At 37.2% G+C, this 27,938-nt stretch overlaps 2 protein-coding genes across 5 annotated transcripts in view; one reads left to right on the forward strand and one right to left on the reverse strand.

Moving 5' to 3' along the window:
* Window positions 1-17,126, forward strand: SERBP1 (SERPINE1 mRNA binding protein 1). Of its 4 annotated transcripts, none has more exons than XM_058303373.2 (8): window positions 1-627; window positions 4,170-4,320; window positions 4,942-5,082; window positions 5,209-5,280; window positions 5,658-5,732; window positions 9,527-9,704; window positions 13,523-13,696; window positions 14,902-17,126. In XM_058303373.2, the coding sequence occupies exons 1-8, from the start codon at window positions 156-158 to the stop codon at window positions 14,956-14,958; spliced, it is 1,320 nt and encodes a 439-aa protein (XP_058159356.1). In that variant the 5' UTR covers window positions 1-155; the 3' UTR covers window positions 14,959-17,126. The 4 variants fall into 4 exon arrangements, with proteins under 4 accessions (XP_058159356.1, XP_058159353.1, XP_058159355.1 ...); XM_058303370.2 differs by having other exon boundaries at window positions 117-627; window positions 5,191-5,280; window positions 5,613-5,732; XM_058303372.2 differs by having other exon boundaries at window positions 117-627; window positions 5,191-5,280.
* Window positions 15,190-27,938, reverse strand: part of IL12RB2 (interleukin 12 receptor subunit beta 2) — a 102,149-nt gene continuing 89,400 nt past the window's right edge. Inside the window, exon 16 of the mRNA XM_071217389.1 lies at window positions 15,190-27,461. Coding sequence (XP_071073490.1) covers window positions 26,889-27,461 — 573 coding nt within the window. The 3' untranslated portion in view covers window positions 15,190-26,888. The remainder of the gene's footprint in view (window positions 27,462-27,938) is intronic.

Genomic DNA, 27,938 nt, shown 5'->3' on the forward strand with positions numbered 1-27,938 from the left:
CCCCTCCTTCAGCTCACACGCTATACTCCCTCCCCGCGGTCCCGCCTCTTAGGCGCGCGCGAAGAGTTGCCGCGCGGTGCATTCTGGGAATTGTAGTCCTGATCCCGACAGCCGCTTCTGGAAAGGCGCCTCTTGCCTACATACCCCATGGTGCCATGCGGCGAGGGCCGCTCCCGGATGTGTGTCTGGCGCCGGAAGAGAAGACGGCCCCCCTCTCTCGGCCCGGCCATCTTGTGGGAAGAGCTGAAGCAGGCGCTCTTGGCTCGGCGCGGCCCGCTGCAATCCGTGTAGGAACGCGCCGCCGAGCCACCATCATGCCTGGGCATTTACAGGAAGGCTTCGGCTGCGTGGTCACGAACCGATTCGACCAATTATTTGACGACGAATCGGATCCCTTCGAGGTGTTGAAGGCGGCAGAGAACAAGAAAAAAGAAGCCGGCGGGGGCGGTGTTGGGGGCCCTGGGGCCAAGAGCGCAGCTCAGGCCGCAGCCCAGACCAACTCCAACGCGGCAGGCAAACAGCTGCGTAAAGAGTCTCAGAAAGACCGCAAGAACCCTTTACCCCCCAACGTTGGCGTGGTTGACAAGAAAGAGGAGACGCAGCCGCCCGTGGCGCTTAAGAAAGAAGGTAAAGGTGGGGTAGAAGGTGGGGGGAGACCAGTGATAGAGGGAAGGAGCGAGGGGATTTGCGGCTGCCACTTGAGTCTGGAACTCCGAGGGTCCTTGGGACACTTTGCCGCCGATTTCCTCACGTTTACCCCCACGCGGTAAAAGCCAGGTCCTGCGAAGGTGCTAGGAGCGTGGTTGTCCTAAGTTTGAACCACCGCCTGCAGGTTTCCCGGAGCCATCCCCTTCCCGCCTCAGGTTGTGAGCGGGGGAGCGTGGTCCAGAGCTAAGTTGCTCCTCGTGCGTACTTGGTGTCCTAGGAGGGCGTTTGCCTTCCCGCCGGATTCCTTGGCGGCGAGCGCGTGGACTTGAGGTCGGGGAAGCCACCCATTTACAGAAGCTTTTGTAGTTGTGGAGAAGCTTGAGAAGCACAGCTTCTTCCTGCGCAGAGGTCTTCCTCAGCATGGTCTTTAGAGTTGCTGTTGTCTGTTTAAGCTGCTTTTCTGCCATCTTGTCCCACGATGGTGTGGAGTACCCCAGAGGAAAGGTTGGTGTCGGAGTTTATGTGTAAGATCCTAATACGTGTCGAGACGACAAGATATTGTGGAGTAAGGTGCTGTTTGGGCTGCTACATGTGCGTTGCACAAACCATTTTAACCATTAACTTGCTGGAGTGATGTAGGCTGGGAGAGCAGTTTGGTTGCATTCTGTTAAGCAAAGTGGGAATTCTGACCGAAGACTGCTTGTATCAGGAAATCCTAAGGATCGCCCGCGTGTCACGGTCCTTTCTCCCAACTGCTCACACTCAGAATTTCACATGGCGGCGTGGCCTGGGCCTCGTGGCGAAATAAGTGCTTAGGCTGTCACAACATTAGCCGCTGCAGAGCTCTTTTGAGTCTGCAGCTTTTTCTCTGTGAGTACATGAAGCATGATCAGGATTTCACGGCGATTAATAGTTACTTCCAGACAAGGTGAATTTCACAGGATTGTCTTCAGCTTCATTTTTAAACATTCTCACTTTCTGGTTTGTCTTTTGTGATGGATGAAAACGAGTAAAACAATTGGGGGTCAACAAAGAAAAGTGTATATGATTAGTAGCAAGTAGGTAGGACCTAAGCTCTGAATCATTAAAATTGCCTTAATATGCAGAAAGTTGAGATTACCCTTTATTGCCACGTGCTCCTGAAAAGAGTCAATTCTCATTTATTTTAATTGGTTTCTTTAGCAGTCAACTAATTTAAAAACAAAAAAGTTTACGTGCTCAGAATATTAGATTTTGGTTTAGGAATTTTTTTTTTTTTTTTTTTTGCTGACTTTTGTGAGTCCTGGAATGAAGAACCTAGGTGGTGAATAAAAGAAAAAAATAATTCTTGCATTAAAATCTATAGGTTGGGGGAAAGCACAGGTTGGAATATTAGAAAGCATGTGTACAGCACTTAGGCCAACTATTCAGCTGATTAAGCTTTATGGCAATCTTTAGTACAGTTGAATAAAACGTTTAATTCCTGTCTTAAGGAACACTGACTTTATATAATTATTTAGACTCTTCTCCTTTACCTCCTTGATTACGCTCATCCAAAGAAAACACATGAAAAAATTGAGTCTGGAGCATAAATCTAAAATATTAACAGGTAGGTGTGTTTACCCATTATGAATGTTCAGTGCATGAAGCATGGTTTAATACCTCAGTTGTTCTGATCATAAAAGCCTATCTGAAGTATGCCCTTACCTGGAAGCTAGCATTTTAAGTTGTAAATGCAGAGGATGATTTTGTAAATTTATAACCAGGATTAAGTTCAACACTGAGGAGTCGTTCTTTCCTTGGGAAAACTGTTTCGTGTTAGCTATCAATTTTTTCCTTGGGCTAACATATCAGAGTACCTTTTAAACTTTAGTTGCTTAAAACACATGCTTGTAAATTGTAAATATGGGGGAAATGTTGAATGAGAAGTATAATTAGTTTTGAGATTTTACTAGTCAGTTAATGTTCTGGACCTACAGGTCCCTGTGCTCTCAGTGGGAAGGAGTCTTACCTGATGATGCATTTCTGTACATTTTGATAATAGATACTGGCAAAGTGTTAAACATACCTTAGATAAGTATTATTTGTATTGTGAATTATATAGCTTGTGTTCAATAATAAAATCCTAGAATAGTGAAAATGAGCTGGCAAGTGTAGAAAAATGGAGTAGCTTGCAATTTTAATCATTCTTCATTGGGTGAGTTTATTTAATAAGCCTAATACTGAATATTGGGTGGAGAAGCAAGTCATTGTTCATTTGGGTGTGCTTTAGCTTGGATGACACAAGGACTGGTTCCATAGCCCCACCCCAGTACACTGTATCTCTGAAGAAATATACTTAATGCTTTGGTGTAAGGCTTTTTATCATCGTGGTCTCCTGAATTTACATGGAATGAATTTTAAATTTTCATTAGAATTGAAATAGTGACTATTTTGACACTAAAGTCAGTTGAACAGTTGGGTGTGTCGTGATGGTGTTCCACTTTCTTAGAAAGAACAAGAGTGAATCACCTTAAGATCTTGTTATAAAACCAATCCCTCAATGGTTTTTTGGCTTTATCCGAAATTGTGGTTTGGGAATTACAGCATACCTGAAATATTAGCTATGAATCTTATCATCAGTCTGTTAGTCTTTAAGGCCATCAGTAATGCATATTGATTGCCTTTGGGTGGGCCTCAGGCATTAACAAACAAAAACTAGTGAGGGGAAATCTTTGTCACTTAGTGCCATTAATAAGTATAAGAGTAAACTAAAAAAATTACTGTAAATTTCCTAGTGGTACTTAACTGTCTTTTGTTGTTGTTTGTTTGGTGGTACTGTGTGTGTATGTGTTCACACACAAACATAAAATATATGTAGACTGAACTATATATAAAACTATAGTTGGAGAGGGAGTGAGCTGGTTTTTTTTTTCTGGTTAAATAGCTATTTTAAGCTACGAGGATGTACTCTAGTAATCCTAAATGCCATTTATAATTTCATAGACGCATCAATCTTTTTACTCTATTGTATTTTCTCCCCTTCCAGAAAATGTAGGATAAAATATGGTGCCCATCACTGTTTTTTATTTAATTTTATGTTTTTGGTTTCACTGTTTTATTTTTTTGAGGGTTCCATTATTGGTGTGTTGATTTGCTGCTTTATTTATGAGTGGCTAGTATTATCTTCATAAGTATCTCTTAAGGCCAAAGTATATCATTTCCCTAAAATTTTATTCAATTTAAGTTTTTAAATTAAGAGATTGTAATATCTTGAAAAGTGAGAGGAATATGACTCCCCAAATAGCTTCCACGTTAGTAATAGAATACTTCAGGGAGAAAAAGTGAGTTGGCAAAGAAGGTAGAAATTTGAAAAAAGTTCATTGTCTTTAAATAGGAATCTCCCTAAACTATTTTGTTTCACTTTAGGGATGCCCATTGTTTGCCTTTTTCAACAGGAAATGGTAGTTAATGGACTGACAGAGGGACAAACTTTTTTTTTTTTCTCGGTTTAAACTTTTTACATTGCAAAAATAATTTGCTTGTGCATGCTATCATTTTAGGAATAAGACGCGTTGGAAGAAGACCTGATCAGCAACTTCAGGGTGAAGGGAAAATAATTGATAGGCGAACAGAAAGGCGACCACCTCGTGAACGACGATTTGAAAAGCCACTTGAAGAAAAGGGTGAAGGTGGAGAATTTTCAGTTGATCGGTGAGTTTTTAAAATCTTTTCCTTCTTTTGTCAGCTTATAGAATCACATCAGATTATTTACTGGGCATAAGTGTGGCTGATTACTTTGATAAGTTTTCAGAGAAACATAAATATGAGTGCATTGTTAATATATTAGACCTTTTGATAGATTTTAGTGTTCAAACTCAGATTTCTTGTAATGAAGTCCATAAGTTACATTGATGAACAGTTTCTTTTCCTTGCTAACCGCAGATGAGTTAAAAGGAAAGTCCTTTTAGCTAATTGTTCAAAGCAAAACAGATTAGATGTGTTAAATTTTAAGTTAAATATGTTGGTGGTAGCAGCTTTGCCTAGATTATATTGTACAGTGAATAACAATGAAAAAGACTATGCACTACAGTAATGTTTTTGAGAATGCCAAAATAATTTTCTTAGTGTTTGGGGTGGGGGGGTTCCTAGTTTTAATTTCCTTTTTATGGGTTTAGAAATAGATATATTGAAAATTTTAAAACATGTATTTATTTAACTGTTGGGTTATAAGGCAGTAAACATGTCCCTGCATTCTTGACCTCTTGGAATGAATTTCCCTTATTCCATTTTCTGGAAATCTCAAAAGTATAGTATTTTTTATTTGCATTGTAGACCGATTATTGACCGGCCTATCCGGGGCCGTGGTGGTCTTGGAAGAGGTCGAGGAGGCCGTGGACGTGGAATGGGCCGAGGAGATGGATTTGATTCTCGTGGCAAACGTGAATTTGATAGGCATAGTGGAAGTGATAGATCGTAAGTCTTATATTGGTTTTTATTTATTATATTTTATGCTATTTCTTTAATAAAACAAAATTTGAATTTCTGTAACTAAAGAGTATTATGTTAACTCAGTTTTGTTAGTTCTTTTTCACATTACAGTGGCCTGAAGCATGAGGACAAACGCGGAGGCAGCGGATCTCACAACTGGGGAACTGTCAAAGACGAATTAACGTTGGTATTCTAGTGTTTTTAGTTAATTAACTTTAATAAAATCAATCCCTTTAATTTACTAGAGGCCAACTAGAGGTTCACCCCTACTTCTGTTAAGTTTACTTGTCGTCCCTGGGGCAAGAATGAATAATCTGATCTCAGAGATTAAAGTACTTGAACTAAATTAACTGGTATACATTTTTATGCTTTTTTTCTCTTAGCCATCTACTGGGGAGTAAATTTAGGAAGAAAAGACTTCTTGGGGAACTTGGGTTTTAATATTTTAGGTGTAAAGAATCCTTCAACTTCTTATAAGTGGACCTAGATGCCTTTCTTTTTCTTTCTTTCCTTAGAGAGTGCCCAAAATACATTCAGAAACAAATGTCTTATAATTGCAGTGACTTGGATCAAACAAATGTGACTGAGGAAACACCTGAAGGTGAAGAACATCCAGTTGCAGACACTGAAAATAAGTAAGTGGTTTTATATGTAGTAGTAATGCTTCAGCATTGAAATCAGCTTGGATTTTTACCAATAAAACCCATAGGTTTTTTTTTTCTCCTTTTTTATTTTATTGAAAACCCATAGATTTTAACGTTGTTGTTTTATGAGTTTTTGGGGTAAGATAGACATTTTATACTTGTTAATGTAGCCTCTCTCAAGTGGTATCTATTTAGAAGAGTGCTTTGTACCTGTATATACTTGGCTCTTGTTGGTTTGAAAAATAGAATATTTCAATGCAATTATTTGTTTTGTTTAGTCATTTTACCGTTACATTGCTTAAATTGAGGAGTATACTTTTTTTTAGTAAAATCTGTTAGCCATATGTACAAAAATTACCCAACAGTTGTAATTTAAGAATTAACTACCTTACTTGGATTATTTGAGAATTATCTGCCTTAGTCGGTGGAGAAGTTGTAATGAATAATTCGGTAGTTAATTGAGAATTAACTACCTTATTTGGTGGAGAAGTTGTAATGGATAATTCTGGTGATTGCTATCCTAAGACATCAAATGGGTAGGAACTAGAAGCTGGGGTTGGGGTTTTCTAAATATTGGACTAAATATTTGAAGTAAAAGAACTTGTAGTATTTAGAATTCGTACTCAAAGTACTTTTGACTCTTTACAATGGTACACATTTTATTCCAAGGCAGTTTAAAATTATAAAACATGGCCATTTTCAGATTAGTTCCTCCATTTGGTAGGTTTTTTCCCATCAATATAGAATTTGGAACATGGCCTTACTGGCTTCTTTACAGTGGGTGAGAACAGCAAAGATCAAAATATTCAGTGACCACTTTTCTTGATATTTCATTTTTTGAGTTTAGGAAGAAGACTTCATTTTAAGTTTTGTTTTGTTTTTTTCCAGCAGTGGAGTTGTTTTAAAGATTCAGGTTATGCCACTAGAAATAACTTAATGCCTCCTCCTAGTTCTCATCACCTGGAGTAGAAGTTATATGCCAGTCATTTGTTAATGGTATTATTGTTTGAAGTCTTGTATTACGGATTATTTTAAAGAGACAGTGATTTTCAACCAGAGTATGTATAAATCAGTGAGGGAGGAGATCCTTTCTCCAAGGAAAATTGCTTGCAGTGAACCACTGCTAATGGTTACATAGCATTCATATTCTGTGGGTTTGTTGAGATAAAGAAAAACTTGATTTTCTATTGGATGGAGTAAACAAGAGAGCATTATGTTAGGTAATTGATAAATTGGGGGGGGTATAAATTTGTATATGAAATTGTAGAATCATAATTTTATTGTGATAAGCAATGAAATTGTGATGGGTGATTTAAGTGAATTCTAAGTAATATGAAGGAGCCCCACAGTGCTTAGCAAAACTGTTCCATTAATAAAGAGCCCAGATTTGAATTACCTTCAGAATGATCAGTGGAGATAATTTTACCAGAAGGAAGTGATTTCTTTCTTGGATATTGGAAATAAATCCATAGTTCTCAAGACGTAGGAATGAAATTGGGAATATATTTTATCTAAAGAAGATGATGATGGTCCATTGGAATTTCTTTAAGAGAATGAACCAACCCTTAGATTGGTAGAATAGAAGTTTTTTAAGTGATAGGCCAACAGGATTGAGAAGTGTGTGTCCTCAGTAGTATATGAAAAGATATTTACATAAAACATCTAATAATTAGAGCCATGTATTTACCTTGCTGACTATATTCAGCCATCTAGCACTGTGCTTGCTATTTTCCACTTAAAAAAAAAATTATTCCCGCCCCCGCTACTTGCGCTTACTGTCTACTCTGTCCGTCCATTCACTGTGTGTTCTTCTGTATCTGCTTGTCTTCTTTTCTCGTGTTCTCTTTTTTTTGTTTTGTTTTTTTTTAAAGATTTATTTATTTTATTTATTTCTCTCCTCCTCCCCGCCCCGCAGTTCTCTGTGTCTATTTGCTGCATCGTCATCTTTGTCCACTTCTATTGTCAGCGGCACGGGAATCTCTGTTTCTTTTTGTTGCATCATCTTGTGGTGTCAGCTTTCCGTGTGTGCAGCACCATTCCTGGGCAGGCTGCACTTTCTTTTGCGCTAGGCGGCTCTCCTTATGGGGCGCAGTCCTTGCACGTGGGGCTCCCCTACGTGGGGACACCCCTGCGTAGCAAAGCACTTCTTGCGTGCATCAGCACTGTGCATGGGCCAGCTCCACATGGGTCAAGGAGGCCCGGGGTTCGAACCATGGACCTCCCATGTGGTAGACGGACGCCCTAACCACTGGGCCAAGTCCATTTCCCTTGTGTTGCATCACCTTTCAGTGCAGGGCTGGCTTGCCTTTGCCTGGAGGCCCTGGGAATCTCCCATATGGTAGGCAGGAGCCCAGTCGCTTGAGCAACATCTGCGTCCCTCTTCCCACTTATTTTAATGAGTTTTTGTTTGTAGTCATAGAACCTTTATGTATGTCTAGCTGGTCTTACCAACAACCTCATGAGATAGTTATTCCCAGTTTTATAGATGAGAAAGTTATTCTCATTTTTTAACTTAACCAAATGACTAAGCAAGGAATTCAGTCTCTAGTCTAATTTCAGTGTAGGAGAGAATCTGGGCAGAGTATAACTTGGATACAGAAGTATAAATTTAAGAAGTACAGCTTTGATTAACCTTGATTAGCTCTCTTACATATGGTTTTTCATAGCTGCTATTTGGCTCTTATTTGGTCCTCACAGCAACCTTGAGGGTAGGTGTCATGGATGCATGATTGATGAAAGATATGCTAGATTCTCTATTCCTAACTAGGCATATTAACTAACTTAATTTTCTTATGGGTAAACTGACAAAATTGGACTTGATAGCCAGGATCATGTCAGTTCAGTGTAAACTTGATCTAGGTGTCTTTAAGATAGGATGTCTAGACAGTAAAGGACAGTGTTAAAGGGAGAGATCTTAGCTCTAGGGCTAACTGAATCACCTGCTATCTTTGGAAAGAAGCAGAACTCCCAAAATAGCAAACATCTTGCTTTGGTGACAATTGAAAATTGAGATTAGGTTGATATAATGGGTTCCTAAGCTTGTTCTTTGTTTCTGAAAAAAGGGGGAAGCATAATATAAAATTAATTAATAAGCTGAGAATTATTTGGAAATAACTAATTTAATATTAAGTATTGAAAACTCAGTGTATTTTGTGGGAAGGTATAATACTGGTAAATCCTTGGTCTCCTGTCCATACACAGATGGGTTTGAAAGTTGGAATATATAGAATTTAGGATTTGTAGAAACTTGGTTTTGTTTTTGTTTTGCCTTAAGATCTTGCTGAAGTCAAGGATAGGGGAACAGTTCTTTCAATATTTGAAAATAGGAAATGCACTTGCTCATGGGCATCCTTTATGATTACATTCAAACTTGTTATCATGAGATATGTATTGTGAGAAACTTAAAATTTGTGTTTTAGGAGAAGATAGGCCAAGGATTTTAATCACATAAGATGGTACAGCTTTAAAAGAAAACTGTGGTTTTAAGAAATGTGTTTTTTAGGTTTAGTAAGGTCAATTTTAAGATTTTATTATAATAGACGATCATTTAAGATCATGAAGATAAATTTAGGTATTCCTCTGTATACCTACTTGCCTTCAGCAAGAATTAAAATCTAGTCTTGGCCAAGTTGCATCTTAGCTGTTGGGGTGTAAAGAAATCTGTGAGTCACCCCACATCTGGATGATCTTCTTTAAAATAGTCTATCCAGCCAGGATTAACTTTTTTTCTTACCTAACAGATAAAAGTTTGAAATACTTTATGTAAATTGTGTAACTTTTCACAGGGAGAATGAAGTTGAAGAGGTAAAGGAAGAAGGTCCAAAAGAAATGACTTTGGATGAGTGGAAAGCTATTCAAAATAAGGACCGAGCAAAAGTAGAATTTAATATCCGGAAACCAAATGAAGGTGCTGATGGGCAGTGGAAAAAGGGATTTGTTCTTCATAAGTCAAAGAGTGAAGAGGTAAATTAAGTTTCATGGTGTTTGAAAATGTTCAGGTGTGACATGAATGGCAATTTTTATTTTAAAATTTCACATGGATAATCTGTTTATAAATAAAAGCTTTATATAGGGACAGATAATTTGTTCAAGAAAAGCTACAGTAAACTTTCAAGAAATTTAGTCTTTTTGATCCATAATTATATTTAATGTAGAAGTTCTTTTTCTAAAAAGTTGTCAGTGTTATACAATTATAAATGTTTTAGAAATACAATCCTTTTTCCAAAGCTGTGGGGCTTATTTTTCAAAATCCCACCTAAATGGGAATCATTGAGGAGGACTGGTATTAGCTTGGAATTTGGGTATTTTCATATGGTTTAACCTAAAATATAAGTGGCTACATTTATCAATCAATCTTTGAAACTGTCTATGTCATTTAATAGTGGTCAGGACCTTCAGAATTTGGGAATATCCTTACTGAGGAACGATGCCTTATGAAGACCAGAGCACTTTGGGCTTCTTTTACTTAAGAAACATGGAAACTAGAGAAACTATTTGATAAAGGCATGTTTGTGGCTTTCGATTTGATGAATGTCTATTTAAGCTTTAGAGCACATTCTAGAGGAATGTCCTAGTGCTATATCCTAATATAGCTTGTTTAAGTATGTTAGCTAAACTGATCTCTCTTCTAAATTCTTTTCAACTTACTCTAACATTATGGCATTTTGGGGTCGTTCCCCCCCCCAATGTCATACCAGAAATTCAGAGTGCAAATTTTTCATTCTTAAAATTTAAGTTAAATTAAAATATTATGAAGGTAACCTATAATAAGATCCAGTAAAGTCTTCTTACTTTTTAATCTTCTAAATAAAAGTGGTGAGACAAACTTGCAAATATTTTTAAACTAAAATTGAGGTTGAAGAGACTAAAATGCTTTTCTAGGATGAAAAAAGATGAGTTTTAACATTAACTGCATTTTTATGAATTATTCCTGTAGTTATTTTGAACATACAACAAGATAAACTGGTGGTATTGAATTTTGATCAGAAAGTAGGGAGATAAAAACTGTGGAAGCTTGAGTGCTCATATTGTTGTTATAACACACCCTGAGGAAGGTTGAGAAAGAATATATAAAATACTGGAAAATTTACTGGCAGTCATCCTCTTAATCTCTACAAGTCTTTCACTGTTCACTTTAAGTATTTTTAAATTATTCAGATTACCCATTCCATTTTGATGAACCAAAATTAAAAGCGCAGTAGCTCAGTGTCACCATCTCATTGGTCCATTGACTTGCATCCTTTTTTCCCCCCTTAAATGGCATAGGTTTTCGTCTAAAAGCATCTAAATAATAAATGACATTATTGTGTCAAGCTTGGTTTTGGTGGTGGGAGGGGCATTTTGCTTCATTAGAACACTTTTTCTTAATTTTTTCATAGAAATTCTTAGTGTATCTGGGTAAAAACATACTAGACTTCCTGGTTCAGGAACCATGGAAATTGATTTTGGAAGTTTGATCAGTTGAGGTAATTTTTTTTTGTCTTTATTTTTTTAATGTTACATGTATGAGGTCCCCATATACACCCCATCCCCCTCACCCCACTCCTCCCATAACAACCACCTCCTCCATCATCATGGGACATGTCATTTTGCTTGGTGACTACATCTCTGAGCACTGCTGCATCACATGGTCAGTGGTCCACATTATAGTTTACACTCTCCCCCAGTCCACCCAGTGGGCCATGGGAGGACATACAGTGTCGGGTAACTGTCCCTGCAGTACCACCCAGGACAGCTCCAAGGCCTGAAAATGCCCCCACATCACATCTCTTCTTCCCACTCCCTACCCTTAGCAGCCACCATGGCCACTTTCTCCAAATCAATGCTACATTTTCTTCGATTACTAATCACAATAGTTCATGAATAGAATATTAGTAAGTCCTCTCTAATCCATTCTCTATTCCTCCATCCTGTGGACCCTGGAATGGTTGTGTCCACTCCACATCTATATTGAGAGGGGGGCTTAGATTCCACAAGTTGAGGTAATTATTAAACTGCCTCAGTTAATAAGAAAAAGATTTCCCTAGGCTCCATTAAGACAGTTTGTAAATTTTTTTTGAATACTGACTGGGCTTTTTTCCCAGAACAAAATACGTATGCGCTTGTAAAATTCTGGTTGTAATTTAATAACTTAAAGCCTTTTCATGCATTTTTTAGACATTGGGTTAGGTATTCCAGTTTTAAGTACCATTTTAGACTCAAGTTTTCAGAAAAATTGTCTTAGATGATGTATAAATTTGAAAAGCATGAAATATGAACTTTGCTTTGATAGCTTTGGAAGTAGGACATTTTCATTATCAAGTCTGGGCCCTTGTAGTTATTGTGCCTTTGTGATATGGATACTTGTTTGAATCTGGCCCTTTTGGCATATTGACTATTTATGTCTTCAAGTTTGTTGTATATAACACTCCAAGCATTCTTTAAGTATCTTTTTCTTCACTACAAATACGATGTAGCAATCAACAGAACTGAAGCTGGAGCTCCTGTTTCCTGATTATTCTTTTTTTTAAATTTCCCAGCCTAAGCCAGTAGTGCTTAGGATGTGCTCTGAACACCCAAGGTTCCTCTTAATTTTTGTAGTTAAACCTTCTAGCAGTAATATATCTCTTAATATTTTTTTGTTTCTGGACCCTAGAAATTTATAAAACTTTCTAATTCATGACTTGATAATATTGACTTGGAGTAGCAGGTGTTTTAAAATTAGAATATATAGTTGGTTTTTAATTTGCAAATGGTTTTGTGAGTTTCTATGTGTATAGGTTTCTAGACTCCTTTAAAATTAATAATTAAAAAACCTTGCTTCCATTGCCTTTAAATTTAAGCTGGAATGGCTCAAAGGAATGATGTATAATTTGACTTTGAGATTAAGGGAGTAAAAATATGGGTACAAATAAAAGGGTATTTGTGCTTTAAAGAGTGGTTGTTAACAGATATATAATATTACAAGTTGGTTAGAAAGAACAAAATGTTCATTATTTAGAAAAGAGTGCTTATACCGTGTCAAGGGGGAAAATGTAAGTAGTATAAGAAAAGTTTCCAACTAGAAGGTTTAAAACCATTTCGTTCTAAATGTACAAGAAGGAAACAAGAATTAGTGTAAAATTCTCTGGTGTCTGATCTCTCTCCCTCCTTCTCCCTCCCCCACCACAAGGTTCCTTTGGTATAATTTAAGACACGGATTTATTTGTGTGCCTCTTTTCAGGTTCCCCTCTTACATAAAAATGAAGAATTACCACATTTCACTTAAATTTGTGGGTTTTCAACTTATACAGAAAAACCTGTAATATATGTATTTTATAGCAGGAAAACGTCTTAAGGGGCAGTCTATGCAAAATAATTTTTATTTTCATTTTTTTGGTTAAGTGATAACTGGAAGAGTCTGGAGTAGAGGTTTTCCTCATAACTTGTGAAAGAATTCCGTTTACATTGTTATTGTAATTGGAAGGGCATATTTAAAATGTACTTACCCAGACTTTACTAGTGAACTAAAGGTGATTCAGTAGGATAGGGCCCTGCAGCTTGGGTGATTGTGATCTGTACTTTGAATTGAGTACTGCCATTATTATCTGTACTTTAAAATTAGAAGAGTTTGAGAGAGAGAAAAGTAAAAAGGTATTTTACATTTTAGGTCCGTATACCAGAAACCAAAGCTAACTTATTAACCTTTGAGAAGTATCAATATAAAAGCACAGATCAGACTTGGGTATTTTTAGGAGAAAGCTCATTTATAAGTTCTGGAGCATTACCTTTTTATTAATTATCCTATGACCCTTAATTTTTAGGCTCATGCTGAAGATTCAGTGATGGACCATCATTTCCGGAAGCCAGCAAATGATATAACGTCTCAGCTGGAGATCAATTTTGGAGACCTTGGCCGCCCAGGACGTGGTGGCAGGGGAGGACGTGGTGGGCGTGGGCGTGGTGGACGTCCTAATCGTGGCAGCAGGACTGACAAGGTAATTTTTGGACTTGTTTCCCTCTTTAAGTAATTCAAGGACATCTTTTGTTAAAGTACTGGCTGGGTGCTTTTGGGGAATATAAGAAGAAAAAGGAGTAGACATGCCTTCAAGAAACTACATTTTAGGTTATGTCTTTGTTTAAAGCCTTAAATTACTATTTCTGTTTTTGAATAGTTGGCTGCTAGTAAAGTCAAATTACCATCCTTTATTGAGTGCTTATTAGAATGTGCTGGTCATGGTGCTGTGCTAGACATTTTTTATACTTAGTCAATGTCATTTAATTCTTGCTACTATGACAGCATCCCCATTTTATAGAAGAGGAAACTCAGGTGTAGGGAACCAGTTTAACTCTTGACCTTTGCTAATAAGGTCAACCTGAAATACATTGCAGTCTGTTCCATCTAGTTTATTAATTCCTGCCTACTTTTTAGATCTCCGCTTAACATAACCTTTGTATCAGTCTCATAATTCCTCTTGTGGCATTTGGTAGATGATTATTGTCACCTTTGTTTTTTTAAATTTTATTTAATAGATTCTGCTCTGAAGGTTGGAATTCATTTCTGTCCTACTTCATAGAGTCTTAACACCTTGCACAGTGTTAGGCATAAAATAACTTGATGAAATACTTTGATTTACATTGTTACTCTAACCCGAAGGGCATATTTTAAATGGGCCTTAGTAATTGATGGATTTGAACTCTTTTCATTGTCTCTTAAGGTCTGATGTCCTCCTAAATTTTCAGTACCTGATAATCCTAACATTTAGATTTCATGGTCTTCAATGACAAGATAGTATTTTCTTTCTTTCTTACTCTTTAAGGCCAATGTTTTGTTGTTATTTGTACCTTGGGCTCTGAATATCCTGCTTTCAAATTGATGCCATTCTTATTTAGCAGTTGAAGAAAATATTAAGAATACTGAACAACTAAGTAGGAATCTATAAACATAATTCATATTTGTGTGATTTAGTAGGAAATTTTCATTGGCCTCGATAGAAATTGGACAAAGCTCTTTGCAAATATTTGTAGTCCTTTTCTGATCCATGTAAGTCTTGCCTTTAAAGTAAAAGCTTTGACACATTTTACTTAGTATTTTTAACTTCAAGATTTTTTTAGAATTCTGTGTCTAATCAAATTAGAGACACCGGCAATCCATTTTCAAGATTTGAGAATTGTGGTTAATTTTGGTTTGTTTCTTTTTCAGTCAAGTGCTTCTGCTCCTGATGTAGATGACCCAGAGGCATTCCCAGCTCTGGCTTAACTGGATGCCATAAGACAACCCTGGTTCCTTTGTGGACCCTCCTCTCTGAGGCTTTGCATGCTTAAGGATCCCAAACAACTACGAAATTTAAAAAAAAAAAAAAAAAAAAAAGAGAGACTGTCATTCATGCCATTCACACCTAAAGACTGAATTTTATCTGTTTTGAAAATGAACTTCTCTCGCTACACAGAAGTAACAAATATGGTAGTCAGTTTTGTATTTAGAAATGTATTGGTAGCAGGGATGTTTTCATAATTTTCAGAGATTATGCATTCTTCATGAATACTTTTGTATTGCTGCTTGCAAATATGCATTTCCAAACTTGAAATATAGGTGTGAACAGTGTGTACCAGTTTAAAGCTTTCACTTCATTTGTGTTTTTTAATTAAGGATTTAGACGTACCCCCAATTACAAGCTGGTTTTAAATATTGAACATATCAATTTTAATACCTGCTTTGCATTTTCACACATGGTCAGCTGGGATATGTGTACTTGATTTGTCAAATTTTATGCTGTGTGGAATACTAACTACTATTTTAACTTAGTTTTAATATTTTCATTTTTGGGGAAAATCTTTTCAATTCTTGTGATAGCTGTTATATATGCTAAATCTTTATATACAAAATATCAGTACTTGAACAAATTCAAAGCACATAGGTTTATTAACCTTGCTCCTACAGTGATGCATGGTTTATTAGGTTCAAGTTATAATTCACAATTTCAGCTATGTGTACTTAAAAATATGTGACTTTCCCATTCTAAAAGTCAAACTAGATGGGTGAAAGTTGTTTAAGCTACTTATTATTGGGAGACAAATCCTATCAAGTGAAATAGTTAAATGGGTATAGATTTTTTCCCCACTCCAACAGGGTGGGTAGAATATGTTGATTTGGCTAATGCATAATATTTAAACTTTCCTTGTAAAATAAGTGTCTGGCCATTCAGTATGATTTTTGTGTGTAAAAGGCCCCCAAATCAAACTTGTACATCTATAATCAACAACCCTTTAACTATTCTTTGTTTTAAAGAAACCAAAGGACACTGGTTAGCATGGTGAGATGGGGAAGTATTTTAATATTTGGACTTTGGAAAGCAGACAGCTTTACTTTATAAGCTTGGAACAGCAGCACCATTCATGAAATACAAACCAAAAATCTTTGTTCCCAAATTCTTTATATTGCTATTAATTTTGGTCTTCAGTTGATAGATAAAAGTGTGTTCCACAAAAGGTGATAAGTATGTTTTCCCTCTTTCTCCATTAGATAATTAGGTTAATAACGGATTCCTTGAACAGGAAGAACACCACTTAACTAAAAAAATACTTAGAACAATGAATAAACAGGTTTTCTAGGATTTTTTAATACTTCTGCCACATTTATTGACAAGTAGGAAAGGAATTTTGTTTAAAAGTTTAAAGATCTTTAGTCACTCAATTTTCAGTAATTTTCTGTGTATGATAATGCCCAGTTAAAATAGTGAATATCTTAAAATGTCTGCTGTTTAACTGATTGGTTCTCCCAAAATACTGCTAAAAGAGAAACTTGTACAGTGAAAATTTAATCATATGAGTTAGATTTATTGATCTGATGACTGCTAGTCTGACATCTTAATAAGAAGGACATGTTTTTTTTAAAGATGGTTAAAACTTGTGCTGGTGTTTTAGATCTTATGATGCTGAGCATGTTCTGCACTGGTGCTAATGTCAAATACAATTAAAAAAATATTTACAAAGAATACCTGCTTACCCAGAGGCAAGTATTAATTTAGTCCACGTGGACTATTGACCCTTCTTGAGATTGGAGCATACTCCTAAATTGTGTTTAGGCTTTTAACTAAGTTGCTTCTGAGCATCTGACATGCTTATAAGCCTCTGGAGTTCTGGCGACATATTATAGAAAACACCTGTTATATAAATAAAAAACACTTCACAAGTTCTACTCAGCTAGCCATTGTGCTGGCATTCTGTCAGTAGAGCATTCACAGCAATAGCTGGTATGTTGGAAGTTTTCAAGGTAGCCTGAATTTTTAAAAGTTGGTCCATTAGTTGTATCTGATGGATGTAAAATTTGCCTCCTAGTTCACTTTGTGTCAAGAGCTAAAACTGTGAACCTTAACTTTCTCTTATTGGTGGGTAATAACAGAAAATAAAGATTTATTTTCATGCTCACTTCTTAAAAAGTCATAAAACAGTCTTAAGTAGGATCCCATTTATTGTCATGTGCTTCCTGGTTTCTGCTCTGTTTGTGCACCCCCAAAGATAATGCTTATATTTAAACTTTTCCCCTTAAAATAAGATTTTGTTTATTTGGGGCTTTTGTTAAACCAGTGTGTCATCACGTTTGGGAGTGACACCTATCTTGAGGATTAAGGAAGTTTAACACTTGGAAAATGAATTTCAAGAACTGACACATGGCAATTAGTGTGTCTCTTAGCAAAGTTTTGAGCCTGAAAGTAATCATTCTGAATGCCATTTTTAATTGATAACTAATAAGTACAAATACTCCAAGAGAAAATCTCTTATGGGGTACAGATTCCTAAAATATTAATGGTGGTTCTGATGAACTTATGCCTTAATGCTTTTAAATAGGAATAATACCAGAGCTGAAAATTTAAAAATTTTTTGCATGGAAATGATTTGGAAAAGGTTTTTTATTAGACAAAAACTTTGAGTTATGAAAAATGTATCATCAGTTACTATAAATACAGTGATTTTATCTCAACTTTATTTTGAAAAATGGAATCAGGATGCATGATCCTTTAGGGTTGTAAATACATTTGGGGCTCATATTTGGTATAGGTTTGTTTGGAAGGAGAATATTAACTCATTCTCATTGTTTTATTTTCTAATGGCTGGAGATGGTTGCACTGAAATAGAAAGTGTTAGTACTATTGGGCAGTTGCAGACAAAGTTTAAATATTCTAGATTGGATTTTTAAAAATGTATCTTTAATGGAAAACTAAGCATTATAATGTGAAAGGAATCACATAAATGCTTTTAAAACCTTGAGAAGTGTGAAGCTGCTAGAACGTAGTGATTCTGAGTTGAAGATTATTACACGTATATTAATGGATATGTATGTAGCCTAAGGCTGAGCTAATTGGTAAAGCAAATTCTAGGGTTCTAAGGTGCAAATAGCTTTTTTCTTTATGCTTAGAAAATAGATTTTAACTCAGTTCTTCTGAGATTAACATGTAAATAAGAGTCTGAACAATTAACTTGATTATTAGTGTGTTCTCAATAACAAGGCAGTAAAATAAAATCTGCCAGATACTAGTACTTGAAATAGTTTATCAACATAGTTTGCAAAATGGTTAGATTTTATCATTGGGATGACATGTAGCAACTTTCAGAAATTTGGGGTCAGTTACTGTTTAGTCTTGCCCAGGCCTTACCTTGGGCAAGTTTCCTTGACTTACGAATCTTTTTTTTTAAGTTCCACAGATTGAGAAGTGATTCAGACAGGTCAGTTTCAAACCAAGAATAATTCAAAAAAGCAAGATTGTAATATAAAGGATGAGAAGCTTATTAATTTCAGAAAGTGAGTAGATTCTGAAGATAATATGTTGGGACCATCAAAAGTTTTGGCCACAGATGAAAGTACTACCATTGGAAGTATCATATTTAACCTGCAGTATCAAAGCCAGAGGTCAGCAAACTTAACCCTGTGGCCTGTTTTGTTCACTCCCTGACCTAAATGGTTTTACTTTTTTTTTAAGGAGGTACGGGGGATTGAACCAGGGACCTCATACATGGGAAGCAGTCATTCAACCAACAGCTACATCCACTCCCCACCTTTTACATTTTTAAAGTGTTTAAAAAAAAAAAGGCTTCAGAGACAATGTAGCTTTGCAAAGCCTAAAATATTTACTATTCGGCCCTTTATAGAACTTTGCTGACTCCTCATCTAAGCTATCACACATAGGTCAACATAAATAATCTTTTAAAAAAGTTTAGTTTTAGGTACAAATGTTCTAACCCATGGAAAGTTACAAAATGTGAGGTAGTTTTTTAAAGCAACCTTTTTACCTACAGGGTAAATAAGGGCAAGGTATCTAATAGCCTCCTAATAAAGATGGTGTTAATTAAAAAAAGATCATGTTGCTGGCAACTTGGATATATTCATATTGTTTTTAATTAACTCCATAGGTTTTGTTGGGGAGGAATTAATGGCTTTTGATAAATGGATTTCTCAAAAGATTATTCAGAATATCCGGCCAGAATTTAGCTTTTGTGACACTGATTACTTCTGTATTGACTGAGTCAATTGTTTGCTTGTAAATGTGAAGGTGAGAGATGGTACACACAAGTTAGAAAGTAATCTACCAAGTTGTTTCTGTTTGGGGTATTAACCATATATAGGTACTTAGTGTTTTAAACCAGTAATATTTATCCATTTTTGCAGCTCTTTTGGAAGGGTGTGGCAATCCTAGTGCACTTAAACTCGTATGGGTAGTCTCATAAGTCTTGTGCATGGGAGATACTGTATAAAAGATACCTGTTGGTAACTCTGGGAACTGGTTGATTATGGAGTTTTAAACTTAGATATTATATTAATTCATACCAGGTGATGAGACAATTGCTGTGAACTCCAGATTTTGTGGTGGTTTTACTCCTTAAGTAGCTGATGAGAAATGTGGAAATTTTAGGGCTAATTTTCAGAATTTTGATACTTTATCATTGAACAGAGTAGGGAAAAATGGGAAGTTACTTTGTCTTTGGACAGTTATGTTTGCATTATATTTTCTTAATTACATTTGCAGTGGATTCATTTCTAGATTTTAGGATCTAAAAGTTCTCTAATTTGAAGGAATGGCATTTGTTTTCATATTCTGAAAATGAAGATTCTGTATAAAGTGATCCATCTTAACTTTATTCTTGACATTTGACTGTCCAGAATGTTGTCAGATTCAAAGTGGAGCTAAAGTTTTCCATTAGCTGATGACTAATAATCCAAGGGAAACTTTGTTTTGGGACATTTGCATATTGAAGTCCTTGTTTCACACCTTTAGTGTAATATTAATATATGGAGAAATCTTGCTTTATTTGGCAACCATTCTGACAATATTTCAGATGAGCATTTAAACTCTGCCAGGATTGTTTTGGAAAGAAACTGATGACTAAACATAAAAAAATTTTTTTCCTTTTTTTGCCATTTCATGGCTGACCATGTTTAGACCTTTATGATTGGTAAATTGAACTTAACACTTAGATAACTCTTTATTTAGAGATACAGAATTTATTTAATTTGTCTTTTTCCCCTGGAAGCCCTTAATTTCAGCTCTCAACTTCCACATTTCTTTTAGGTAAAAAAAAAAAAAAAGGAGTTTTTCCTTTAAAAGACCAGGTAATTTGGTTTCAACTTGATTTCATGTTTGCCATGGCTTCATTATAGATATTGAACTCTAAGCTTCTGAAGAATGCACGGGGAGAACTGAATTTGGATAAAGCGATATTTTTGAGGCAGAGGTTGCAATTGGATGACTTGTCACAGGATAAAAAAAATCAATATACCAGTAGGTATATCGTGTGCCTCAGACAATATTTCCTCTTAACAGTAACTCTTAAAGTTTTAAGTGGCACTTAGTCTTGCATTTTTTACTAACAGGTGTGTAACCTGCTGCATCTTGAGCCAAATGGCAGAGTTGGAAGACATCTTGACTGAAGTAGGGAAGTGGCTTTTGATTTTATGTAATTCTAAGTGAAAATACTTCAGGAAAAGATGGACAGTTTTTATCAGAAAATTTGTAATAAACTGTTGCTGGAAGAATTTTAATAACCAGTGCTTCCAAATTAGAGAAGAGCATAGATGTTCCTTTTCAGGATAATCAAACTCTTGCTACTTAGGGTTGTCCAACTGTAAAGTTGTTTGCAGACTTCTAGGGGAAAATTTTTAAATTGATTTGAGGATTGCTTCTATAGCTGGAGAAATGACTTAAGGACTTAAATTATTCCTGCAAAGTATTTGTTAGCACTACGCTTTTTACTCTGTTGCAAGCAGGTCAGAAGTACTTGTTTTTTAAAAAGCTTTTTCTTCAGCTTCTCTGAAAGCCACCCTGCCATAGACCAGAGAGGTAAACTAAAAGTAGTTACCTGAGTGTTTTTGTAAGAATGCAAAGTAATCCAATCAAATGGAGCTTTAAGTATTAAGATGTGAGAAAAAATCTTAGAAAGCAAATATTTTCTACAGCATTGTGAAAAGACAAAAATGGTCTTTAATCACCTTGTAGTGGAATAAAGATGTCTCTCTGAATGAATCTTGGAACATCCTACTTTTCACCTTGACTTTTTGGGGGAGGGTCTTTGGGCTCCTTCATTTGAACCATACAAGGGAAGTATCCTCAGATTACACAGCCACATTCTCAACAAATTTGCAGGGAGGCAGTGCATTATAGCAAGTGGATTGAATTTTTTTTTTTTTAAAGGAACAGATGTTTTTAATAGTTTTCATCAAATTTTGAAAGAACATTCTTAGTTTTTGACCTAGGGAAAATGTTCCGCTATGCACCATCTTGCCTTGTCAGAGAAAATTGAGGGCCTTTGTGATGAATTTTATTCTCTGAAAACCTAGGATCATATTTCCTTGGGTTCTGTTTCCTATATGTGATAAAAATTTCTGATATTGGCAAGAGAAAGTATTTTGAATCTCACCTAATTTTAATTTTCCTTTGCCTGGGCAAGAAGATCATTTAATGGTAAACTTTTTAAGTGGCCCGAATTGACTTAAGAAAGCCCGTGTCATCAAGTAATGTGTATGTTTCTTAGAGATGTGATTGAAATCCTAGCAGAACAACTGTAGAATAAATGGCTTTGCCTCTTGCAAACGGAAACAAATTACCACTGGAAAAATGAGGAGCCTGTTACCATAGGATGAAGGAAAGAACTTTCTCTTTCAACATTTAATGTAAGCAACAAAATTGAGTCAGATGTGGTCCTAATTCCTTTTTAAGAAATAGTCTTCACTTTTGGGAAAAATAAGTAGGTAAGCTATTTTAGTTCAAATAGGAGCACATTGCTCTGGTCGCTTTTCTATTGAAAAGCCTAGTGTTTTATTTACAGCTTTAAATAATCCATTTATCAGTTTCCTTAAAAGAATGAACTTTCTTGGGAGTGGTGTTTCTTTCCTGTGGCCTACCTGTGGCTTGTATTAAAGAATTTAGATTTAGCTGGGAGATATATGCAGGAGTGGATTATTTGAATTAGTGTATGTAATTTGTGTTTAAGTTTACCTGATGTTTTAGGTTGATTTCTCAAGAACCTAGAATGAACTGGAAATTTACAAGTATGAGAATACCTGTTTTTGGTTAGCTAGTAAAAATAATTTGTGACCCTAATTGATGTAAACATATATGTAGAATAGTCATTTGCTTAGAAAGGAATTATAGAACTAGTTAAAAGGATAGGCTCTGGATCCATTCTGTCTGCTATTAGGTACAAGTGTGATTTTGGGCAAGTTACTTAGGTTTTTTTTTGTTTTGAGGTACTGGGGCCCTGGACCAAGCTGGCATTCAACTGCTGTGCCACATAGGACATAGGCTTCCCTTGGTGGTTTTTTTTTTTCCGTTTGTTTTGCTTGTTCTGTTTTGTTTCTTTTTTCAGGAGACTCTGGGACCTCCTGTGTGGGAGGCAGGGGCTATTTTATTAGTTGTGAGAACCGAGTTAAAGCACTTGAAAGCCACATGTACCAGTACATTTAACTGTTGATGCTATTAGTCATTAGTGATTCCTGTAGAATGGTAATTTGGCAAATTGGCTTGTTTATATAAACTCTGGATTTCAAAGTTCCATTGACTGAATTATTGCCTTATTAGCTTAACCCCAACCCTTGCCATCACATCTGTCATCTGTTTCGCTTTTTTTAGTGTGGGGAAGGAGTAGTAATGACCAATGAAAGTGCCAGATATTGACAGGTGATGGTGGAGGGCAAGAGAGACCTGGGCCACAAAGAAATGTCTTTAAAGTAGTCACTAGTGTCTCTCACCAGATCCCCTGTCAGGGTTTTAAAAAGATATTTGCAATGTTTTCTTGTTTGTTTTTTTTTTGGTCCAGTCACAAGAGTAAAGAGTATTTGTGGTTATGATAATGCAAAAAATGTAATTTATAAATCCCTGTGGCCTAGAAATGTTAGCATTTTGGTTTTTATAAAAGTGGGAGAGCTCTATTCAGCTGTTTGGCTATTTCCCATGTCATATTGTTGTACATTTCCTAAAAAGATAGCCTAATAAGTTTTTCATCATTCCTAAGGTCCATCCCAATTTCAGACATTTTAAAATATGAAGAAAAAAATGCACTATAGAACACATAGATGGCACATTACAGTTTAATTAGCATTTTCCTTATTAAGAACATAAAAGGAGGAAATCTTAGATTCCATGGGCATTTGAGGTTTTTTCCCCCTATAATGCTGTGGTGAATCCTATTTTCAACTTAAGACTGTTTATACTGTTCCTTAGGGGCCACATTGCTAGAAGTGGAGTTGCTTATTCAAATTTTATTGACTGATTCCCAACCACCCTTGAGAATGCGGAGTTTATACTATTACTGGCCAATTTTTTCTTAACATGTTTGTGTGCATGTGCACACATTTGTGAGTTTTGCAAGGTTTTAGTTTTAATCTATTGCAAATTCTGGTATAGGTTGGTTGACTTGCTTTTTTTCCTTATTCGTCAAGTTAGCCAATTGATTGGATTGTCTATGCTTTTTAGGGGGAAGGAGAGACCTTTCTGATTGATCTCTTACTCAGAAGGTGCTTCAATCATGAGGGTTCACCTATCCTTTCACAAGGGGAGATAATGTGAACGCCCACCAGCCCTGCAGGCTAGGGAAAGAAAAACAGGTCTTTGGAGGGCTTGAGCCTCCAAATTGGGGCAGTTGGTAAGTGCATCAGGTGAAAACCTGTGGAGAGAAAACAAAGATCAAACGTGGAGAGTTGAATAAAATAGAAAGTGCCTAGGCTGGCATCTCATTCACTGGCTTCAGCTGGTGTGTTGCAGCTACAACTACAGCATTTATAGTTGTAGGCTAATAATGAAGCTGAAAAATTGGGAGAGGGTGGAGGGAGGAAGGCAGTAAAGGGGAGAAAATCCCAGTTAGATAATAGTTTTGCTCTCCTAATGTCTCTAAGGAAGATGGAGTCTGAGCAAATGAAATTCTGGGATCTGGGCAAGAGGGTTCTTTCAAGGAACAAATCATTGCTTTTTCCTGAGGAAGTTAAGCCTGGCTGTATGACTGGTGGTTAGCTCCACCTAGTTCTGGTAAACCTGACAACCTGATTTTGAGGATTTGACTGTATTGGGAGTAGGGGAAATTGTGAAAATTATTTGATACAAAGGCAGAACAAGATTACGCATCCTCTGTCGCGCATGGAAAGGGCACTATTTGGCAGCATGAGCTCAAATTATGTCTTGAAAATAAATACTTCTATGTATTAGAAGTGCTGTCAATGGAAAATGGGGTGCAATGGAGGTTTGGGAATGAAGAGGAACAAACTATTGACCCAATAAGAAGGAAGCAGGCACTGACTACTAGAACAAAAGGAACAAGATGAAAGGTGGGAAGTGATATGTTACTTTGTATTGAGAGCCTACTATAGACCAGGCATAGTGCTGGGGAAACATTGCTGTGGCTCCTACTTTCCAAGTTGCAGTCTAATAGAGGAAATCAGTGCTGTGGGGAGCATGCTGTAAGAGCATAGAGCATAGAGGAGGGGAATCTGCCTCAGCCTAAGGTCATTAAGGAAGGCTTCAAGGTGTCATACTCAACCTTTTTATTTAAAAAAAATTTTGGGGGGGAGTCAGAGAAGAAATGCAGTATTCACTTGAGGCTTTAAGTAAGGGAAAAGGGATAAAAAGGAGATGGGGAGTTGGGTGTTGGGGAGAAAGGAGAGGACTAGTTCCTAAAATGAATTTCATTTTAATAATCAAAAAGAAACCAAAGGTAGGTAAAACATTGCGAGAAAGCAATAGTTAGCTTTTGCTAACGTACTAAGAGAGGTACTCTGGTCTGTTTCTGAGGAGGTGGCCTTGACTGTTAGTGTCCATGATGAACATTTCATACATGGGACACTACATCCTGGGTGCAGCAGAGTCAAAAGGAACCATAGTGTGCATAGAAATGTAAGGCAAAGCTTGGGAGGACTAATTATGCTACGTCTGGAATGGCAGGAAATAGGAAATAAAGATGAATAAAGAACTTTAGTGTCAACGAGCAGAGCAAATGTACATGACTTTAACCTCTAGACCAGGGGTCTCACCTTTTTTGTTCCATGGACCCTTTTGTCAGGCGAAAACCACAGACCCCTTCTCAGAATGAAGGGGCAGTTTTATGACACTCAACTAGCATTAGATCTAACAACTCTAATTTTGAAGTGTGGATGACTATAAGTGATTTTTCAAGATACGTAACAGTTGTGATATGAAATGAAGACTATTGTATTTAATTGCATAAGTGAAGGAAATGTTAGCTTTTAGTTAGAGGTCAGGGGAAAAAAAGATAAGTTGACTTTTTAAAATTCAAGTTCTCGGACCCCCTGAAGTCTTTCCACGGTTAAGGGCCATGGACCCCTGGTTAAGAACCCCTGCTTTAGACTTGAAAGAAACCTGGTAAGCCCAAAGGATGATGAGAACAGTTTTTTATACCGGACCAGATTGTAAATCATGAACACATTCAGCTGCTAGGTTAGGGAAGAAGTACAAAGTTATAAGAAATCTTTTGTTCAATGAAAATGCAAAGGATAGTGTAGAAGCCACAGTGAAGGTTATGGGGTAGACCCCAGGTTTGGACAAGATTTAGGAAAGTATCCTATTTTGGGAGGATGCTGAATGAGAGTATAGCTATTAGTCTGAACCAGGACTCTTACCCCTAGCTTGTGGAAGATGAGGCTGTAATGAAAGGGTAGGGATAGAAATGAGCTGAGGGTGATAAGCTGGAGAGCACAGCTTTCCAGGTGTAAAACTTGGGTCATATTCCAAGTTAATGCTGTGAAAAATTATCTCCCAGGCTAAACTTGAGCTGCTTAAGGACCAGCTAAGAGTTCATGAGGAAGGAAAGCATGATGGCTTTGAAAGTAGGGGAAAATCTGTTAGTGTGATCAGGTGGTCAGCGTTGTAGACTTAGAGAGCCCTGGTCTTGTGGGCAACATCTGCTAGTACAGAGAAGATGAAACGGGTTATACAGCCTTTGGCCCACCCCTTTATAAGACATCTGAGATTCAGAAAGGGTAGATTTCCTTGCCCAAGAAAACACTTCAACTGTGTGTTCACAGTAGCACTCCACCATAAGCCCTTGATTTCATTGTGTAAGGGTGAAAGCAAAGTAAAACCACAATAATTTAAGAAAAAAAGTACATTTTTTAGGCAATGGTGACAGTCATAACCATTTTGTGGTCTTAAACTGTTCACCAACTCTTCCGTCTTTGGTTGACTTGTTCTGAAGGCTGTTGGTAATTCTCACTAATGTATCCATGGCCTAGAGCTGTGCTGTTCAGTAGGGTAGCCATTAGCCACATGGACTACTTAATTTCAATCTGAATTCAGATCCTCACTCTTGTAGACACATTCCATGTGACTGTGGATAGGACAAATGTAGAACATTTCTATCTCGAAGTTCTATTGGACAGTATGAACCAGAGCAATATGGTTCTGGATTGTAGTAGGTGCTTTATAAATATTGCATGAATGGTCCTCTGGACTGTGCCATTCCTAGTAAGAGTTTGCTTCTCCTTTTTCCTTGTCAGCATAGCCAAGTTGCTAGGAACCCAGGTTGGAGTCTGTGGGTTCATACAGTTAAGGCTTTAGGGAAAGCAAGATGAGGTATCTGGGTGAAGGCTAACTCAGTTCCCGAGCTATCATGAACTTACTTGCCTGCCCTCCAGCTGCAACCAAATCTGGTAGTACACCTAGAGGGGGTCCTGGAGTGGTGATTTTATCCTTCTTAGAGAGGGGCTTGGTAGATGGGACTTGATGTACTGGTTGGGGACACATTGGAGCTACAACCCATCTTTAACCGATCCAGAGTCAGCTTACCACAAGGAAAGGGGAGTGGATGAAGAGAAATCGAGGGGAAAACAGAGAAAGAAATGTGCTGAGGCTCCATTTCTTCCAGAGGGTTAGTGATAGGCGTCTCATGTGAAGGGAGATAATCTATGTTGGAGGGCAAGTAGCCCTCATGGGTAGGAGGGTAATCCACTGGGAAGACTGTCAAGGGGCTGGCTGACTTTCCTGGCTTTGAGTCCGGGCCCCTGTTCCCCAGCACTTTATATAGATCTACTAGTGGTCCTGTCTCATCTGTGAGAGCTTGTGGAGGTGGTGAGCTTGAGGCACTGTAACCTGTGTCTTCCTCAGAGGTATTGTGAATACGGACTCCTTGTTCCTTTTCTGGTCTTTTGGCATGATAGGAATGCCCAAAGACTGGGGCCACTTGAAGGACTTCACTGATGACCAGGGTCTCAGGTTCTTCAGGATTGGGCCAGGCAGTCAGGAGCCTGTCCAAGGGCAGCTGCATATTCTGAGAGAAAGGAGAAAGAAGAGCTTCCTGTCACTGTGTAAGTAACCTTGAAATCTGACTTCTCTAGTGTTCCCAAATAGCTCACAGCCTGCACTGCCTACTCAGCTTGAGTTGAGAGTGGACCCTTGACTTTGTCAGGGAAGAGAAGCAGAGTTGGGAGTAAGGTTTCCAACCCCCAGCCAATGATTTACTACCCTTAGTCTTCAACCAGACTGTTTCTAATGTGAATCAAACTGTGCTATCCGTTTTTCCTCTAGGATAGAGGGCACAGTCTGTATGGATGGGGAGTCAGGGAAGACATACCACACAAATGATGAGGTTACACCTGAGCTGAGTCCTGAAAGATGTGTAGTATTCACCAGATGGGGAGGTGATGAGCAAGGAGAACTGGTGTATTCTGGAACCTCATTTCTTACGGCAGACAAACTGAGGCTTCAGAAATCAGGGGGGTCACATCATGAAAGGCCTTTAAGGGAT

The sequence above is a fragment of the Dasypus novemcinctus genome, chromosome 9 (assembly GCF_030445035.2).
Source record: "Dasypus novemcinctus isolate mDasNov1 chromosome 9, mDasNov1.1.hap2, whole genome shotgun sequence".
Taxonomy (NCBI): domain Eukaryota; kingdom Metazoa; phylum Chordata; class Mammalia; order Cingulata; family Dasypodidae; genus Dasypus; species Dasypus novemcinctus.

Coding starts and splice junctions, on each gene's coding strand:
- SERBP1 (XM_058303370.2), top strand. CDS start 156: ATGCGGCGAGGGCCGCTCCCGGATGTGTGTCTGGCGCCGGAAGAGAAG. Junction 5,083..5,190: donor CATAGTGGAAGTGATAGATC/GTAAGTCTTATA, acceptor CAGTTTTGTTAG/TTCTTTTTCACATTACAGTG. Junction 9,705..13,522: donor ATAAGTCAAAGAGTGAAGAG/GTAAATTAAGTT, acceptor CTTAATTTTTAG/GCTCATGCTGAAGATTCAGT.